At 46.0% G+C, this 18,913-nt stretch overlaps 1 protein-coding gene across 2 annotated transcripts in view; it reads left to right on the forward strand.

Annotated features, from left to right (window-relative positions):
* PSEN1 (presenilin 1) overlaps nt 1–18,913 on the forward strand; it is a 203,614-nt gene that overhangs the window by 10,948 nt on the left and 173,753 nt on the right. Inside the window, exons 1-2 of one of the 2 annotated variants that reach the window (XM_078659501.1) lie at nt 714–812; nt 8,022–8,146. In XM_078659501.1, coding sequence (XP_078515627.1) covers nt 8,072–8,146 — 75 coding nt within the window. In that variant the 5' untranslated portion in view covers nt 714–812; nt 8,022–8,071. Of the gene's footprint in view, nt 1–713; nt 813–8,021; nt 8,147–18,913 lie in introns of those variants that run through there. The other variant, XM_078659500.1, reaches the window with a different exon arrangement.

Consider the following 18,913-nt stretch of genomic DNA (forward strand, 5'->3'; position numbering starts at 1 on the left):
ATGCGCCATACATTGAATTGGAAAAAAAAGATTTATTGAGTTATTTTGTACAGAGCAAACCTGTCAGCTTTGACTTCTGAAGGCGTCCAGCATGCTCTCCCTTGTTGATCCTTGATGCCATTTTCTGACATACCATGGTCAATCTTGGCTGACTACCTACCGCGTGAGCATTGTCGGACACGAATGCACGTGTACCATACCTTGACTACAAAATATTTATTTTTAACAGGTGTTTTTTTTATAATGCTAACATGTCACATTTGACTATTCAAAGCATACACAGTGCATCAGATTGGCATGAGGATGGTGAATGGTCTAAACGTGCTATTAGATCGATGAGTGTATCACCTGATAAATAAATCTTTCTGCGAGCTGCAGGTCACAGGTGTGAATCGTGAGGAGACTTGGTCAGCCTTTAATTTTTCCTGCTGGTTGAAATGTTAACCATAGAATAGCTATTAGGAACTCATTACTTCGGCTAAAAAAATCATTGCAGTTTTTTTGTGATATACACTGTTCTCTATAGCATTTGCTCGTAGCAGTTCCGTGTGCTATACACTGCTCTTTCTAGCACTTGCTACAGTCAAGTATTTACAATATACTTAACATTTGCTGAGCAAAGGGCACCCATTCCCATCAAGGATATATGTAAGCAGTTTCATGCAGCCTTTGGACTCGCTTATCAAAACCCTCCCCAACTCATTACAGGAGACGTATCCTACTGACTCCACACCTCCACAAAACCAAATCAGTTTCCTGTCTGCTATGGAAATGTTGGGAACTACTGAAAGGTTCTGTATGCTATACAAAAGGTAATTACAATAATAATAACAATATATCCAAGATTAACTGCCCAAAGAGTTGGGCCTTTTTATTCTTCACTATCCGTGCTTCTCAGTTTATTTAAATATTTTGAGTTTCTAAACTCACTTTACCAGCTTTCTCTTCCTCTTGTGTTTTCCCTTCATGTTTTCCTTTGAGTCACCGATGTTTCCAGAGCTGCCTCGGGGATGCTTATTTATGTAAAATTTAATTATGCATGACTGTCTCTAGGGACTTTGGATCCAGTAAAATATTAAACGGCGTTGGTAAAGACAATAGCTATCACCTTTGGGACCTTATTGGCTTTGCCAGTGGTTGCAGTCAGGTGGCACAACATCCCGGATGCTGTGTGGCCTGGCTAAACAATAAAAAAAAAAAAAGCTTTTGACTTGGCTGGCTGTGTCAATTTGTAGGTGTGTGCATCACCTGTGTGTACATCTACAAAATGACGCAACTGCTTTTTTTTCCTTACCAATGCGAGTTGGATGGGTTACCAAAACAAAAATGCTAAAAGGCATTTTTTTTTAAACGGAGGGGGAGAACAACACTGGGAGGGAAGCAACATTGTGGGGGGAAGCAATTCTGGGGTGCTGGTGGACGGAAGCAACATTGGGTCTGGGTGGGGTGTGGATAAAAAATGTTGGCACGGAGGAGAGATTTAACAAAAAAAATTTAAATCATGATTTTTATGGATTCCATATAAACATAAAGATAACTCTTCAGTTTAATTTTCTCCTGTTTCAAAGTTTTGCATTTACAAGCAGTAGGCATTTTGCTCTCTGGCTGATAGACACTATGTCCTATTTATAACTGAAAAATGCAGCCATTTTTTAAGTGGGGGAAATTTAAAGTACAAAAAAAAGTTCCATATTAAGAACATTTTGGAAGAATATTTTTCTGCACTTTAAATTTCTGTCATTTAAAAAAATGGTTGTATGTTTGTGTTATACATGTAATGGTGCCACATATGGTCAAAGGTATGTCCCATGCCACAAGTACATACAACAGAGGCTCTCATTCGCCCACACTCATATATCCCATTCATGTGCACACAGTCATACATCCTCAACGCCCCTCCTCTCTACACCACTCCACCCTACGCCACTCCACCCTACGCCACTCCACGCCTCTGCAAGCCTCTGCACTCTATCCTTCACCACTCCACTCTACCCTGTACTACTCCACTTTATGCCACTTCACTCTACTCTGAAACAATCGACTCTTTGCCGCTCCTTAAATGATCATGGAAGCCCAATCCCCTGCTCTCACCTTTGCCTCTCCTGGGCCCACAGTACTTGCCCAAAAATTTGAGGGGGGCTTAACTTCAAAACATTTTGCTTAGGTGAGATACTTGTGGTTAGATCCGCCGGAAAGGGCATTTCTGAAGGTAAGTAACTTATTCATTTATTGCTGATCTGCCAGGTGTCATGTGGTATCTTTTCTTAGGCGTGCAATCCAGCACTTCTCCCACAGGTTGCAGCACAAGTGTCGCCATCAATCCAGGTTTGGCCCAGCCAGATTGAGATAATTCACTAGTGATGCTTTAGTTCCTGACATTGGTTCTGTAGATTACATTGGGGGGGGGCAGTACTTCTCCTTCTTTTGTGTCCAGAGGAACATGCACAAGCCAACCTAAGGTCTACATTCTTTTCCAACTAGGAATAAGTGCCAACTTTCTTCGCTGAGACCAGTTTTCATGGTCTTTTAAAGCAGAAACTCCAAGGTCGGATCAGTTGCTGTGGGTGAAGGTGGTTTGTAGATCCAAGCCAAACAGATCTTCTATAGAAGGCCACGATTGCTAGCTGACAGGAACAAAAGGAGAGGAAAAATCGGTGGGTTTCACTTTAGTGGAAGAAATTTGCACTAGACAAAGGAATGTAATGAGAAGCTTCTGCCACCCAATAAGACTACTCCTGGGGAAACTGCTCAGTGCAGGGATATCAAGGCTTTCATATTCACCATAGGAGAGCTCAATCTTGAGCTTCTCTGTGCATGCTGTCTCAAAGCGATAGATACCACAATTCCTTAGTGTCAGGAAGCAAGGTACATGCACATAGTTACACAAGAGAATGTTAGGTTGATCAGATACAAATCCATGACTTTCAGGTATCTTGAGGTTAGTGCCACCCATCCCAAGAAGGTGGTGGTTATCCTCCATGAGAAAAGACGAGCGGAGAGTGTATGTTAAGGTTTTGTTTCGGAAGCAAATGGTTTATGGTTGTGCTACCATCTGCTGTTCACCACCCAGATTCCTAGTTTGTTATTTTAAATAACATGACAGCAGTCAATCTGTGATGTCCCATTAGTCTCCTTTTTAGTTGTGAGATGGTTTGTGATCTCCCACATTTATTTATTCATTTATTTTTGGCATTTATACAGCGCTCTGTTACCCGTAGGTGTCCTGGCACTTTGAGATCTTTTTAATTGAGACTTTCTAGCATGCAGCACAGTACATTCCTTATAAATCCATGAGGGACCTCCAACATGCTTCCTCAAACTTGTAGTAGTGTCCTATGTCTCTTTTCCCTTTATGTCTGAGCTGGTGTCTGGAATGCTGAGAGTGAATGATGTAATACAGTATGTGTGTTGGGTGGAGTGGAAGCTGGGAGAAGGGGACATTTGGAGTAAGTGTAAAATCCCTGACAAAGGTCCACCTGCTGTTGCTCTAATAAAGGGGCATATCATGAAATAAAGAACTTACCTCTCACCCGAGTGGCTCCAGGTTTTTGCATGAAGACCTAGCTCTTTAACTTCAACAAAACCATTTACCACTTGCACAATACCATGATCCTTCATCAAGGTCACAAATTGCAGGGGCTCTGAGCTTGCCAATTTGTAGAGGTTGCTGGGTCCAATTGCAGTGCACATCATGTAAGAAAGTGGCTCCATATATACTGGACCAAAGTAAGGTACAGTGTGTATAGAGTCCCCAGAGGTTTGGCAGAGGCTAAAGTTAGATATAACCTTACTCTCTAAAATGGTAGCTTGGTCGAGCAGTAAGGCAGTATCAGAGGACAGTGTAAAGCATTTGTTGTACACACTCAGTCAGCAAATGGTCTCACACACTCAAGAACTGAACTCCAGGCCAATTGTTTTGTATCAAAAGATATAGTTGTTTTATTTTAGAACCAACAAGGTATCAAAATATACTTCCTCAGGAAGAGTTACTTTAGTTAAATACTTTTCAAATAGGCAGTGGACTGTTTGAATACATTAGTTAGTTTGTTGCAATAGGCGACACAGTTTCAAACACAATGCAACATTGAGCTCAATGGGAATTTTTAGTTAAATGCAATTAGTTACTTTGTAGATTACTTTTCTAACCACAGGACTGGATCCTACATTCAGTCCCGGGACATGAGCTGTAAACAGTTAAGTAAAAGCGTTTTGGTTTCAGTAGTAGTTTTAAGGAATAATATTGTATTTTAAAAGTTGACACTTAAAAACTTTTTCAGTTGAAATTACCAATGTTATATTATGGAAGTAAATTCAATTTGCAGGTAAAGTATGTTCACGTTACTTTTGTAATCCAGTGCTGGACTCCTAGGTTCAGCCCAGGGACATCTATCTAAAACAGGCAAGTAATTACTTTTTTATCGTTGGCACGATTTTTAGAGAATATTTATAAGTTTCAAAAATCGACACTTGGAAACTTTTTCAGCAAAAAGTAGGCAATGATATCCTATGGAAGGAAATTCAAGTTACTGGTAAGTACGGTTAGAATTACTTTTCAGGGTCAGTACTGGGCTCAAAGATGCAGCACTGAGGTCTCTCCTGATAGCAGGTGAGTAAATCGGAATTCGTAGTTCGGCTGATTATAGATGAATATTTTAAAGTTCCAAAACTCCACACTTAAAAGAATTTCCAAGTGAAACCAATCAATGTTAGCCTATGGAAGAAAATTGAGTTATCGGCTTTTAGGTAAGTACTCGACTGGCAGAGTTAAGGTTCTGGGCATAGACTCAGGGGTTTCCCAGGGTCAGGTAGGTACATTTGGTACACCCTCAGTGGCACAGGGGCAGCCGGGTACAGAGGTAGTTAGGCCCAATATTATCCAATGAGAGGCAGGGGGCCTTCGGTTGGTGGCTGCTGGCTAGCAGACCACGGGGCTGTGGGAGCTGGGCCCCTGGTCACTTGCTCAGGGCAAATGGGGAAGTAGGATAGGACAAAGGTTGCTCTGCCAGGAGCACTCGGGCGGCTGGGTGCAGGGTGCTTTTGAGACGTTGGGCGGTCAATGTTATTCAATGGAGATCTTGAAAAGGGAACAAATGCTGTAGGCTCGGGACGGAGGATCTTCTGGAGCGACCAACACTTCGAGGGGTAAGTTGGGATCTTGGAGGGTAGGTAGGCACCCCAGATTGGGACACAAGGGCCCAGGGTGCACCGGGTGCAGGGGTGTCTTTTGGCGTCGGGAAATCTTACCCTCTGTTGGTCGCGGTTGGGGGGGTCCCTGGTTCTGAGGCTGCAGGCGTCGTCTGGATCGTCGAGGAGGGTCCTTGGGCTCTGGATTCCAGGTCAGAATCGCCGGGGGACGTCCTCAGGGTCTTTGTCCACGTGGGCACAGGCCGGGCTCGGCGGGTGCAGAGTGTGCTGAATTTGCGTTTCCTGGATGGCACCAGGGGTATTGTTGTTTAAGCAGAACCACTGCTCATGGGAGTCCCAGTCTCTAAGAGGGTCAATGCAGGCAGGTCCTCTGGGTTTCTAGAGGTTGCTCTCCGCACGAGACGCCGGGTTTTAGCAGGAGCAGGTTCAAGGATCAACAAGCCGGTAGGGCTGGGGCCAAGACAGTTGGTATTGTCCTCTTGTTAGCAGCTGAACGGCAGGACTTCTTCTTCTTGGTCTTCTTCCTTGCTTCGAAATCAGGATCTGAGGAAGGAAGGTTCAGGGTACCCCTAAATACTAATTTTAGGGTCGTTATAGGTAGGGGAAGGGCAGGGACCAATAGGTCCCTGTCCTGGGGTGAGTACACCCCCTATCCTGCTCCTCTCCTGTGGGAGGGGGGCAGGAGCCTATCTCTGAATGGGCAGGGCTCCCCTTCCTCAAGATGGCCGGATCCCGGAGTTTTGCTTCACCTCGCCTCTCCCACCTGAGGGGTGGAGCTGGCACAGGCTGGCACCCTCCCTTTCCTGATGTACGGTTTCCTGCCAGTCTTCCCGCCAGAGTGGGGTCCGAACTGGTGGGGGCCAGTTGCTGAGTACAGCAAGTGGTCTGGAGAAGCTCACAAAGGCGGCATTCCTTTGAAGCTTCCCCCTGCCCATCCTGGGGGAGGAGACCTAGCACCTCGCCCAGGATGTGCATTGTTGCAGGCCAAGGAGAGCGGGGGGGGGGGGGCTCTCCACCCAGGGGTCCAGCAACATGTCTGCCGTGTGGCAGCCTCTCAGACAAGACGTGGATTGTAGGTTAGGTTTCAGGGGGCATCTCTAAGATGACCTCTGTAGTGCATTTTACATTAAATCCCACACTGGCATCAGTGTGGGTTTAATGTGCTGAGAAGTTTGATATCAAACTTGTCAGTCTTCAGTGTAGACATTATGGAGCTGTGGAGTTAGTAATGACAACCTCCCAGCACCATATACTCTTAATGGCATCACTGCACTTACAGTGCCCAGGAATGGCCCTGGGTACTGTAGGGGCACAGGGCTCATGCACCTGTGCCCACACCACTGGCATAGGGCACCCAGCTAGAAGGGTGATTGAAGTATGCCAGGGCAGTGGGTTTGTGGGCATGGCACACATGGGTGTGTGCCATGTCGACTCTTTGTTTAGTTCTGCACCAGGACACTCAGCCTGCAAAGGCAGTGTGTGGGTGTCAGCGTGCAGGGCCCCTAAGGGTGGCACAATAAGTGCGGCAGCCCTTAGGGGTCTTCTCTGGTCACAATGCCCTGGATACCTATGGTACCATTTACCAGGGGCTAACACGTGGCCAGAGATGCCAATTAGGTTTTAGCTTCAATACAGTGCTAGGGAAGGAACACAGGTCCTGGGCACCTAATTGGCAGGAGCCCAGGGTGCACTCAGTCAAAGCACATCAGCAATTCAGCAAAAAGTGGGGGCATACCATGCAAGAAAGATGGCACTTTCTCACACATCAGAGAAGCTTACTCCTGAGTGTCTTCCTCGCCTAGCTGGGCTTCTACCTAAGGGCTTTGAGAGAGGTACCTTTTGCTGGAAATGACTCCAAATTGGTCTTATTTTCATTTGTTCACCAAAGTATTTCTTTGAATGCGGGTTTTGAGGCTTAAATTGGCAAAGCAATTCTGATGCAAGTTTTGGCCTACGAAATGACCGTCTTCCATTTGTGATTTCTAATATGGGACTCTTTCCAGCAAAAAGGATGTGCTGGAAGGAGTTTCCATTAGGAGAACACGTTAACCATGGCAGGGCTTTGTCTGATATTACGGCCAACACTGCAGTACTGCATCTGAAGGGCATCAATGGGGAAGATGAGGAATGGGGCTGGTCTTTTTACCCTTTCCAGCAGTGTGGGATAGATAACTGGAATGGCAATAGTGTTGGTTCAGGGTGAATTGCATCACCATTTCCAGATCCATTTCCCCCCTGGCTGGAAGTACTTCAATATAACAAATCTGTGTTAAGGTACCACATCAATCATAAAAAGCATCACCAAAGGCAAGTATCCCTGTGCCTTATTGGAATATGAGAATATTTCAAAGGCAGATTAGCGGCATTGTCTCTCTCTTTTCTTTTGCATTATCTTAAGTCACTCCGGGTGTCCAAGTCTTAGCTGATGATCCCACTGTACTCTCTTCTTTATAAATACCACTAAATACAAATTATGACTGCTTCCTGTGTGTTAATTAGTTTTCAGTAAATGTACAATTATTTAAAAAAAATTGATTGTAAAGATGTAGCACTATGTTTCTTAGTAGGGGGATTTTCAAGATGGACTGTCGTTTATAGTCCTCTATGAAAACTGAAGAAACGTATATTCACTATAGATTCCCTCCTCCCAAGGTTAATTGCCACGGTAAATCAGGGAATTAGAATGACCTTTGCATAGTTGTTTTGAGTAAATGTTCATTCAGTGTTTTACTGCTTGCAATGGTCAAATAATTTGGACATACGTGTTTTATGATGCATGCATATGTGTAGTGCATTTCTACTCTTGATATGGTCCGATAGCGTGTTTGGAGTTTTATCATCCTTTATGCTTATATCACCTGTTTATTTTCTTGCAGTCTGGAATACAATTCTAAGCGGGGCAGTTGTTGTTCAATAAGTTCTCTCGATGACGGAGCTATCAGCATCTTTACCTCAGTTCCAGCAAGGACAGCTGACGGAAGATACACATCCTACTAACACAGTACGTAAGGTGGTGCTTCAAAAACTACTCCATGTTCAAGGCTATGCTATTCAGTTTTTAAACTTATGGTGGAACTATAAATGCAGCTGCTTCTTCTCCAAATTGCTCTACAGGGTGGTTTTATAAACACATTGGAGAAAGATCTGCTGGGTGATCAATCATACAGGGATCCCTAATCGTGAGAGCATTTTGTACTTTAATTGTGTATACCTAATACTTAGAGATTGGTTGAAAATGTATTAGGAGGGGTTTAAGCGGCATAGGATGCTGGTGATATTTATTCTCCGAGTACTATAAAGCATGAATCAGACTTTGAAAGGCTTTGTAAAGGCAGTACATAGTAATTTAAAACATGCCTTAGAAGAGTACAACGGAGACATTAAAACTCTCACCATATTGAGTTGTTGCCCTTTCTCCAACCACTCAATGCTTCTAGATGCTCAACTGAATGGCCTTGGTTGATACTGCATTGCCAAGTCAACTCTCCGAGAGTAGACATGAGCTGTAGTATTCATCTAGCTCGATCAGCACTCTCTGCTGCCTGAAGCTTTAATTAGGAGTTGCTTCGGACACAAAAGAACACCTTGGCGACTGTTGTTTTAGATCAAAGGCCTCTTGCTAAAGGTGAGAGTAGAATTAATGGGCGATGAGGGAGAGTGGGAAGGGACCAGACAGGACATCGAATCGAAAATTAAGGTTTTGAGACCTATATAAAAGGTGCTTTTTGCAAAGTTGACAGGGCAGAAAAGAGATTGGTCTGTTTCATTATGCTGTCCTAGGCGAAACTGTAGAAGGAAGTACAGGATTATCTCTTTTTCACCCTGAAATGTTGTTCTTGGTTAGGAATGAAAGTGGAAGTTAAGTTGTCTAGGAGGAAACTGTTGAAGGTCTAGAGGATTCCTCCTTTTTTAAGCTAGAAAGAGCCAGAGTTTCTGGGATCTGAATATAGTATTGGGATCACATGGAGGGGTGAGGTTAGAAGGCTAAAATGAGGCAGGATGATCCGTACTTGTGCTGTCGGGGCAGCAACTTGGGGTGCCAGTCTGGTTAGAGTCTGAGCCACGACCTGATGGGTTCGCAGACTAATAGTTGTCTGCATTTGGGAGCTGGAGAGTGGCTTGGGGGTTTGGACCCTTGCTTAAAACTGTGACTCCCTTGTGCCTAGCAGGAATGGTAAACATACTTTACAGTGATGTTTACACATCGCATGCCATTGCTACGCGGTCATTACAAGGACTGCATTGTTACATCGCATGCCATTACAACGTAAGCCGTTACAACGACTTGCTGTAGGGGGCAGAAGGTTTTGATTTTAAATCAAATTCCTTCCCTACTGTTGCACAGACTGGAGTTGGAATAGTAAATTTTACTATTCCAACTTTAGTGCCCCCCCCCAATCCACCCCTCCCACAGCAAGTCATTGTACGGACTCTGGATATAATGGTCTGCGATGTAACCACGCGGTCGTTGTAATGACCGCGTTGTAATGGCATGCGTTCCAAACGCATGCATTGTAATGTGGCCTATTCAGCAGAAATAGGTGGAACCCGAGCCTCTTAAAGTTTCTTTCCTTGTTCATGCAGAGGTTTTGTTATGTGGTACACAGTATCCTTTCATTTAAAATTTAAAAAGTGAATGGCTACCATTAATATCACTGATTCCAATTTTTGCACCTTTGGCATACCTTTACTCATTCATCACCATCTCTGAATGGCCTCTGTTGCCACGCAGATCACTGGGCCTTCTCTGATTACCCAATCTTTTTTCTGTGTGTACACCAGGTATCCTAATGTCCTTAAGGCCTGCTTGGGGCTGTGTATCAGCCTATGTTTTACTCCAAATGTGGGTGTCTGTTGCTTTCACATCCTCGCCCATCACATCGCCAGGGTCTGCATCCCATCACTCGATAACCACACCTCTGCTCATCAAACAGAACATGAAAACACCTCCCACATAAGTTTGAACCTTTCACCACACACCCTACATGGTGTAGCTTGCTGTTCGCTTGGGTGAGTGCTTCAGTGCCTCACTTAGTGATTAGTAATTGTTACACAAATGCCACAGTATAATGAAAAAATTATGAAAAATAAACCAAGAGTGTCCGACAACTAGTATCATAATCCTGCTTGGCCTGAATTTCTAGGCATTAAATGTGGATTAAAAAAAGCAAAACCCGTTTCATTATCTTTGCCGGGTCAAGCAGGGTTCGGCTGCAATTTGCACTTTGAAGAGACCTGTTCCGTTGAAGAAACTAACACGAGCAATGAAGAAGCCTTACAAATTGTCTTTCACTTGACCATAGATGCCTCTTATTCTGGTGCTCCTCACACATGGGGAAACCAAAAGATAGAAACATCTAAAAAGGACAAAATACCAAACCCTCTCGATTTACACATCAGCTCCCTGTGAAAGTAAATATGGACTTACAACTGAATACTTTATATTGAAAGCCACCTCTCGTTGCACCTTTTCTTCTAATGAGCCAACATATTTTCTTGTTTTAGTGGAAAGTTTCCTTATGTCTAAGAAATAGTTGTCAGGGACTTTTAAAACCTCCACTTAGAATATGTAGTGTACTCTATTTAGTATCCAAGTGCATGCTACGGTTCCATTTATTTCAAAATAAAGAAAAGATGTAAACGTTTTCCTTTATCGGGAAGTATTCTACTAATAAGTCTGCAAATTTGCACTGATCCAAGTTCCTCTTCCTTGTGACTGTAGGATAGAAGGCGAAGTATCTCGTTTGAGGTACCGGCCTGTTTTCAAAAGGGAACATGCTTACATTTCTGGGCGAGGCGCTTGTTTTCTGTGCCTGTCACTGATTGAATAAACTTCTATAGCTTAACATGATTTGCAGGGCCCGAAAGCAGCCTTTACACTGCACACATCACAACATGTGAAGCAGCTGCCATTGGTTGGACAGCACCTGACTGCACCGAATATCCCAGTGAAGCAGCAAATTAATGATCAGCTGCAAGCTCCCAGCTGCACTGTACAGTACTATGTTTTTTCATCGTTAGGGTACACAGCCCCATCTGTACAACACTTGGAGCACAGATCTTGCGTTCAAAACCAAGCGTGTCTAGGAGGGATTGGGGAAGAAACGGAGGAGCTGAGGGAGGGTGGTGGAGAAACACTGTGTGGGGTGGTGGTGGGAAGGCATAGTAATAGGGATTGTAGTCTGGAAGCAGTACAAGGTAGGAGAGCAGGGCCAGGTTTTGGCATGGGTGAACTGGGCCCAGGACAAAATTCTTTAGAGGGTGGTACAGAGCTGTCTGCATTAAGGGCACACAGACTGCAGCACCCCTTTCACTTGGCTCCAGGGATTCAGTTTAAAGTGCTGGCACACACCAACAATCCCTCCACCATCCTGCCCTACAAACAATTTGCCACCAACTTTACAGAGCTCAGTTGTGAGTGAAACGAGTGTATTAGGGACGGTGCGGAGGTGTTTGTGTTGGTCGTGTTCTGATCTAATCAGCAAGGAACAGACCTGTGAACATAAAAAAGGCCCAGTGCTGCCTCATTTCATTCACCAGCAGCAGCAAGCAAACCACATTGCTTTCCTTCTAGGGCACTATCCAAGCAAGTTTTTGCACTGGAAGAGAGCAAGTAAACACATGGACTCTCAAAGAGTTCTGCCAGAAAAAGAAAAAAGTAGTTTTGCAGCGTGAATCTTTCTGGATTCACTATGCTGTGCATTATTCCGCGGTCTTGTGGTTGGGTCCGGAATCGTAGTCTTTTCTTTGTTTTTTTTGTTGTTTTTTTTGTAGCCCAGGTGGGCGTCGGCGTCACACCTCTCTGGGTGTATTTCCGGTGACGTCGGCATGCTTCCTGCGGAAGCTCCCACTCTTGGGCGCCATCTTCAGATTCTTTTTTCCGCGGTCGGGTCTGGATCGTTCCCATTTGGGCTCCAGACATTTTTGGAGAAAGAAGAATACAGAAATTGGAAGGAAAACAACTCCGAAGACTTCAAGAGACTTCAACCAAGGGCCAACGAAGGAGAAGGAGAAAACTTCGAGAACTTCGACGCCCGTCGACGAACGCACGACCAGGGGGCCCCCTGAGCGCTCAAGATGGACAACAGGCCCTTCAAGTTCTGCCGTAACTGCCACCACAAGTACGCGCAGAAGGACCAGCACCCGGTTTGCAACCTTTGCCTACCGGTCGACCACGGGAGCAAGGACTGCAACGCCTGCTCCGTCTGCTCCGTCTTCACCCCGAAGACCCTTCGTGTGAGAGCGAGTCAGAGGGTAGCACACGCCACCCTGCAGGGCAAAGCCCCGACTCCATCCCTTTACGATCTGGGGATGTCTTCCGAGGAAGAGGACAACGCCGCCGCCGAAGACGACGGCTACACGGTCGTAGAGACCGATAATACCAAGACTTCTGATAAGGTAGGAGACTCTACGGCCCCTAAACACCCGAGAGACTCAGAGTCTCGAAAGAACGCGGGCAACGCCTTCGAAAGCGCCGAGGGCTATTGAACAGCAAAAGTCCTCGAAAAACGTTCCCGAAAAGGATCGTTCGACGCCGAGGGAGAAGGACCCTAAGCATCTTCGCCGCCGACCAGAGACACGAAATCCAGTTCGGCGACGAAGCCTTCGACACCAAGGATCAGCTCGGCGCCGAGCCAACCGCCGAAAAGAGCGGCCGAACCATCCGACGCGGAACACGCAGCCGAGATGGAGAAAAAGAAAAGGCGCCTCGAGGCCGAATTGGAAAGCATCTTGCAGCGGAAGAAGGAATTCGACGCCAAGATGAAGGTCTACACGATCCCCCACAAAACCAAGGCACAGGTTGTAGAGGTTGTCGAGGAGGAAGACTATGACGCCGAGGAACAGGCGGCTGACGTCGAGGAAATCGACCAGGAAGAGGAAGAGAGTCCCTACTATAGTTACGACTATGAGGAGGAAGAGGACAGCAGGCTCAGAGGAGGCCATCGACACATATCACTCGAGGCCCTCGCCGCCGGACGACATCGGGGCATACAACTCGGTGATAAAGACTGCCGCAGCGGCATTCAGGCTCAAGCTCGACGAAGAGAAGCAGAAAGCAGACTTCCTTCTAGAGACACTGCTCCCCACCCAAACGAAGAGCCAGTACCTCCCCATGCTCTACAGCGTCTTGGCTCAGGGAAGGGAAGCATTCAAGGAGCCCGCAACATGCAAGGCGGTCACCCCCAGGACGGAGAAAAAATACAAACATTCATCAAAAGACCCACCCTACATTCAGGGCACGGTCTCAGCAGACTCCATCATCACAGCCACAGCAAGAAAGAGGGCCAACGTGCCCACTACTTCTGGGCCACCTCCAGATAAGGAAAGCAAGAGGATGGACCTGGTGGGCAGAAGGATTGAACGGAATGCGGCAACCCACTGGCGCATGGCGAATTCCAACGCCCTGATCAACAGGCACATGTACCAGATCATGGAGGAGCTCGGTCAGTTGGTGAAGACCTGCCCTAAGATTCCAGGCAAAAGGCCGAGAAATTGGTGGAGGAGGGGAAGAACGCGGCAAATTCTTGCCTCAAGACTGCCCTGGATGGAGCAGACACCTCCAGCAGGCTCATGATGATGGGCATCACTGAGAGGAGACACGCCTGGCTCAGGATTTCAGGTTTCAAGCCCGAGGTGCAGCACAGCATCCTGAACACACCGTTCAACGTCGAAACCTTGTGTGGAACACCAGTTGATGAGAAGCTCAGCCAACTGAAAAAGGATAACGAAACGGCAAGGTCCATGGGAGCATTGCAGTTCAGAGGTTGCAAAAGGGGCACCCCGTCACGAAGACCCAGCGGGAGAGGTGGAAACCAGCCAGGTACATCACACCAGGCTTTCCAACAAATGCACCAGGCAGACACACAAGTTCAGCATGGTCAGCATAAGCAGTCCTGGCAGTACCAGCCAAGAGGCCAGTCCTTTCGAGGGAGAGGAAATGGACGTGGACAGAATAAAAGAGGGGGTCAGCAGCCTGCCTCTAAGTGACTTCAAAACACTTCGTGTGCCCACCCACAGAAAAGATCCCAGGGTGCAGCACGTACAGAGGGATCAAGTGTTACACAAACTAATCACCTACGACCACATAACACCAGTGGGAGGAAGATTAAGATTTTACCTCCAAAAATGGAGAGAAATCACATCAGACAAATGGATTCTCAACATCATCCAATTCGGATACTGCATAGAGTTGGAGGGGAGGCCAACAAGCAGAAAACCAAAAAGAAGACCAATAGCAAACAAACAACTAGAGCGTCTTCAGGAAGAAGCAAAGGAGCTCCTGCAGAAGCAGGCCATAAAACCAGTACCCTTCAGGGAAAGGAACAAAGGTGTATACTCAACGTACTTCCTGGTACCAAAAGTAGACGAAACAATGAGACCCATTCTGGACCTACGGTTCCTGAACAAATTCATAAGAACGCAAAAGTTCAAAATGACCTCCCTGCAAGAGGTGCTCCCGCAATTGCAAATCGGGGACTTCATGGTCACAATAGACCTCAAGGATGCCTACCTGCACATCCCAATGAACAGAAAGCACAAGCATATGCTCAGATTCACCATCGGAGAAAACCACTACCAGTTCATAACACTAGCCTTCGGGCTAAAATCAGCACCAAGGGTCTTCACAAAGTGCCTCGCAGCGGTCGCAGCACACCTACGAGGGAAAGGAATACACGTATATCCTTACCTGGACGTCTGGCTAGTAAAAGCAAACTCATACCAGAGATGCAAGCGGCACGCACAAACAGTGACGACCATGCTCATAAACCTGGGGTTCTCCATCCATTGGAAGAAATCCTCAATGTAACCGGAACAAGTGAAGATTTTCCTGGGAGCACAGATCAACACCTTGCAGGGCAAGGTGGTCCCCAGCGAGAAGGGGGCGAGAGCGCTAGTGAAAGAAACTCTGCTCTACCAGAAGGGGCAAGCTCGGACAGTGAGGACTGCGAGCAAGATCATGGGCATGATGGCATCATGCATCCACCTAGTACCAAATGTACGGCTCCACATGAGACCCATTCAAGAATGGCTACAGGGGCAATGGTCACAAGCTACAGGCCGTTGGGAAGATCTAGTGGTTGTAACGCACTCAGTGCAGAAGGAAATGACATGGTGGAACATGGAGAACATAACATGGGGAAAGCCTCTAACACCCCCAACACCAACAGTGACCATCACCACAGACGCATCCCTGAAGGGATGGGGCGCTCACATGGAGGAACTCAAAGTGAGAGGACTGTGGACACCAGCAGATGCGACCAAGCACATCAATTACCTGGAATTGAAGACCATCTTCCTTGCATTGAAAGCTTTCCAAACGAGGTTGTACAAGCACAAGGTATTGATACAAACAGACAACACCACAGCAATGTTCTACATCAACAAGCAGGGTGGGACACAGTCAGCCATGCTTTCAAAGCTAGCACAGGAGGTATGGAGATGGGCCATCCCACTCAAGATAGACCTGCTAGCCATACACCTACCAGGGAAGGACAACGTACAAGCAGATTGGCTCAGCAGACAGACATCGGCATCCCACGAGTGGGAGCTCAATGCACAAGAGACAAGGTGGCTGTTCGACAGATGGGGAACACCTTCGGTGGACCTTTTTGCTACACGCCAGAATGCAAAATGCCAAAACTTCGCATCCAGACAGCCCGAGGAGGGATCCCTGGGGAATGCCCTATGGATAGATTGGTCCGGGACATTTGCTTACGCTTTTCCCCCGATACCGCTGATGCACAGACTGCTCAGCAAATGCAGAACGAGCAACATGACCCTGATACTGGTCGCACCGCAGTGGGCCAGACAGACATGGTACTCGCAGATCATGGAGATAACACAGTGTGCACCCCACAGATTCGGCAAAAAAAAAGACCAGCTCTCCATGCAGAACGGAGAAGTACTGCACCCAGAACCAGAGAGCCTGAGCCTGGTGGCATGGCTCCTGAGGACATAGAGTTTGCACATTTAAAACTACCAGAAAGCACCCTGGGGGTTCTTCGGGAGGCACGAAAACCCAGCACTCGGAAGTGCTACGTTGCGAAGTGGAAAAGATTCACAATGTGGTGCAGAAGAGAAAAGCTTCACAATAAAATGAAGAAGGACTCCACAGTGCTAAAGTACCTCACGCACCTGCTGGAGAGGAACCTTAGTTCATCCTCGTTAAGAGTTCACTTGGCAGCGATAGTCGCTTACACAAGAGGAGAAACGTGCAAGAGTTTCTCACATCACAAGTGGTGAAAAGATTCCGGGAAGGAGCGAAGAGGATCGCACCACCAAAACGGGTGCTGCCACCTGCATGGAACTTGAACATAGTCCTAACGGAACTCATGAAAGAGCCTTTTGAACCACTTCACAAAGCCTCCCTAGAGATGCTAACAATGAAAACAGCTTACCTGGTTGCAATAAAGTCCTTACGCAGAGTAAGCACTAACTCTACAAGAACCCTACATACAAATACACAATGATAGGGTTGTGATGAGAACTGACCCACACTTCATGCCAAAGGTGGTGTCCAAGTTCCACATGAACCAGTCTATACAGATACCGAGTTTTTTCCAAAAACCAGCCACTAGCGCAGAGCGAGCTCTGCACACCCTGGACGCCAGAAGGGCAGTCGTGCACTACATTGAGAGAACGAAGGGACACAGGAAAACAAAACAGTTCTTTGTGTCATTCGCCAACAGTTTCATGGGAAAAGCAGTAACCATAAAGACCATTGCACGATGGATCGCACAAACAATACAGCTCTGCCACAAGCGAGCAGGACAAGAACTAGCAGAGGGGACACGTGCCCACTCCACTAGGAAAAAGGGTGCTACAATAGCCTTCCTGGCTAACACACCCATACAAGACATATGCCTGGCGGCAACATGGACTTCGGTGCACACGATCACGAAGCACTACTGCGTGGATATACAGATGAACAGGGAAGCACAAGTCGGACAAAAGGTGCTTCAACACATATTCAATAACCAACGCTCATCTTCCACCCAGCCGCCACAGAAATGAGAAACTGCTACAAAGTCTCTGCACAGCATAGTGAATCCAGAAAGATTCACGCTGCAAAACGAATAGTTTTCTTACCTGTCGGTATAGTTTTGCAGCTTCAAGATCTTTCTGGATTCACTAGCGAACCCACCCACCTCCGCCAGAAAGATGAGGCTGGAGAGAGAAAAGGTGGTTAAAACAGAGACAAATACTAAAACAAAACACCTTAAAGGTTAAAAGCGGAAAATTACTTAATGGAACATTGCCATAACTTCGGAAACAGAACAAACACGGAAAAAAGAATCCGAAGATGGCGCCCAAGAGTGGGAGCTTCCGCAGGAAGCATGCCGACGTCACCGGAAATACACTCAGAGAGGTGTGACGCCGACGCCCACCGGGCTACAAAAAAACCCCAAAAAAACAAAGAAAAGACTACGATTCCGGACCCAACCACAAGACCGCGGAATAATGCACAGCATAGTGAATCCAGAAAGATCTTCAAGCTGCAAAACTATACCGACCGGTAAGAAAACTATTCGTTCCCTGATGTGGAGCTCTGGAAGAATGCAAGTCTGGATGACTTGCATTCTTCCCGAGCTCCACATCAGGGAACTCCTGACGTATAGGAGCACACTAAAGAGGCTATGGTTCAAGGGAGGGACAAACACCAGAACGGGGAGATAAGCTATTGAATAAGATGCAACCAACTGAGAGTGACAAGAACGCCATCAAATATTAGGCAGCAGTTGCCTCTAAGTCCTCTGTAAGATTTTGGTATGCTCGACTAGAGGCTTTTGCTTAACGCTATCTAGCAGGTGACCTCACATTCAATATTGCTCAAACCCAGAATGAATGTGGACCATGGGACCAAGTCTGGGACTGGGAATGTACTATTGTATATTGCTTAGATCTTCACAAATGTTAATAAGGGACACTACAGAGGGACGTAGTTGGGGGCGTATGACGTGAGATTTATTGGGTGAACTAAGACCAAAGAACACAGATGGTGAAGCAGTTTTCTCTTCTCCACCTGCCCCGAGTATCATTGGTACAACTTCAGTTCTTCAAATAAACAACAATTCCCTTTGTGTGTGTGTGTATATATATATATATATATATATATATATATATATATATATATATATATATATATATATATATATATGAATACCCTGCTAGTGACTCATACACAATTCATCCAAGCATACCAATATCACCATAGAATATCAACCGTTCACCAAGAGCCAATATACAAATGTTTTATTTAGTGAAATTCGGTTAAAAAGTACATAGGATAAAAACACATGAATTGTTGCAACATAGTGTGACTTCCAAAGTGGAGAATCACCTCAAAGAGTCATACACCTATGTTGCAGGGATTCTGCTCCTACACAGAACTGTGCACAGAGACGTAGGACCTTAGTGAATTAGGGTGTACCAAAACTCACCGTAGTACCAAACCTCCCCAACCAGACTAGCATCAGTGTCTCCTTGGCACTTCATCCTATAGCAAAATACCAATGATTATTATTATTATTATTATTAAAGGCTTTTATACCGCGCTCTATTACTAAAAAAATAGTATCCTGGCGCGTTGAAGGCAGAACAGTTGGGAGAGGACTAATGACTAATAACTGAACATAAGGAAAAAAAACAGTTTAAACTATTGTATTAAAAAGGTGAGTTTTTAGTCCTTTCTTAAAAACATTGAGAGTCGAAGCAGTTTTTAGGTGAAGGGGAAGGGTGTTCCAGGATTTTGCTGCTCTTACCGAAA

Source organism: Lissotriton helveticus, chromosome 9 (assembly GCF_964261635.1).
Source record: "Lissotriton helveticus chromosome 9, aLisHel1.1, whole genome shotgun sequence".
Lineage (NCBI taxonomy): Eukaryota > Metazoa > Chordata > Amphibia > Caudata > Salamandridae > Lissotriton > Lissotriton helveticus.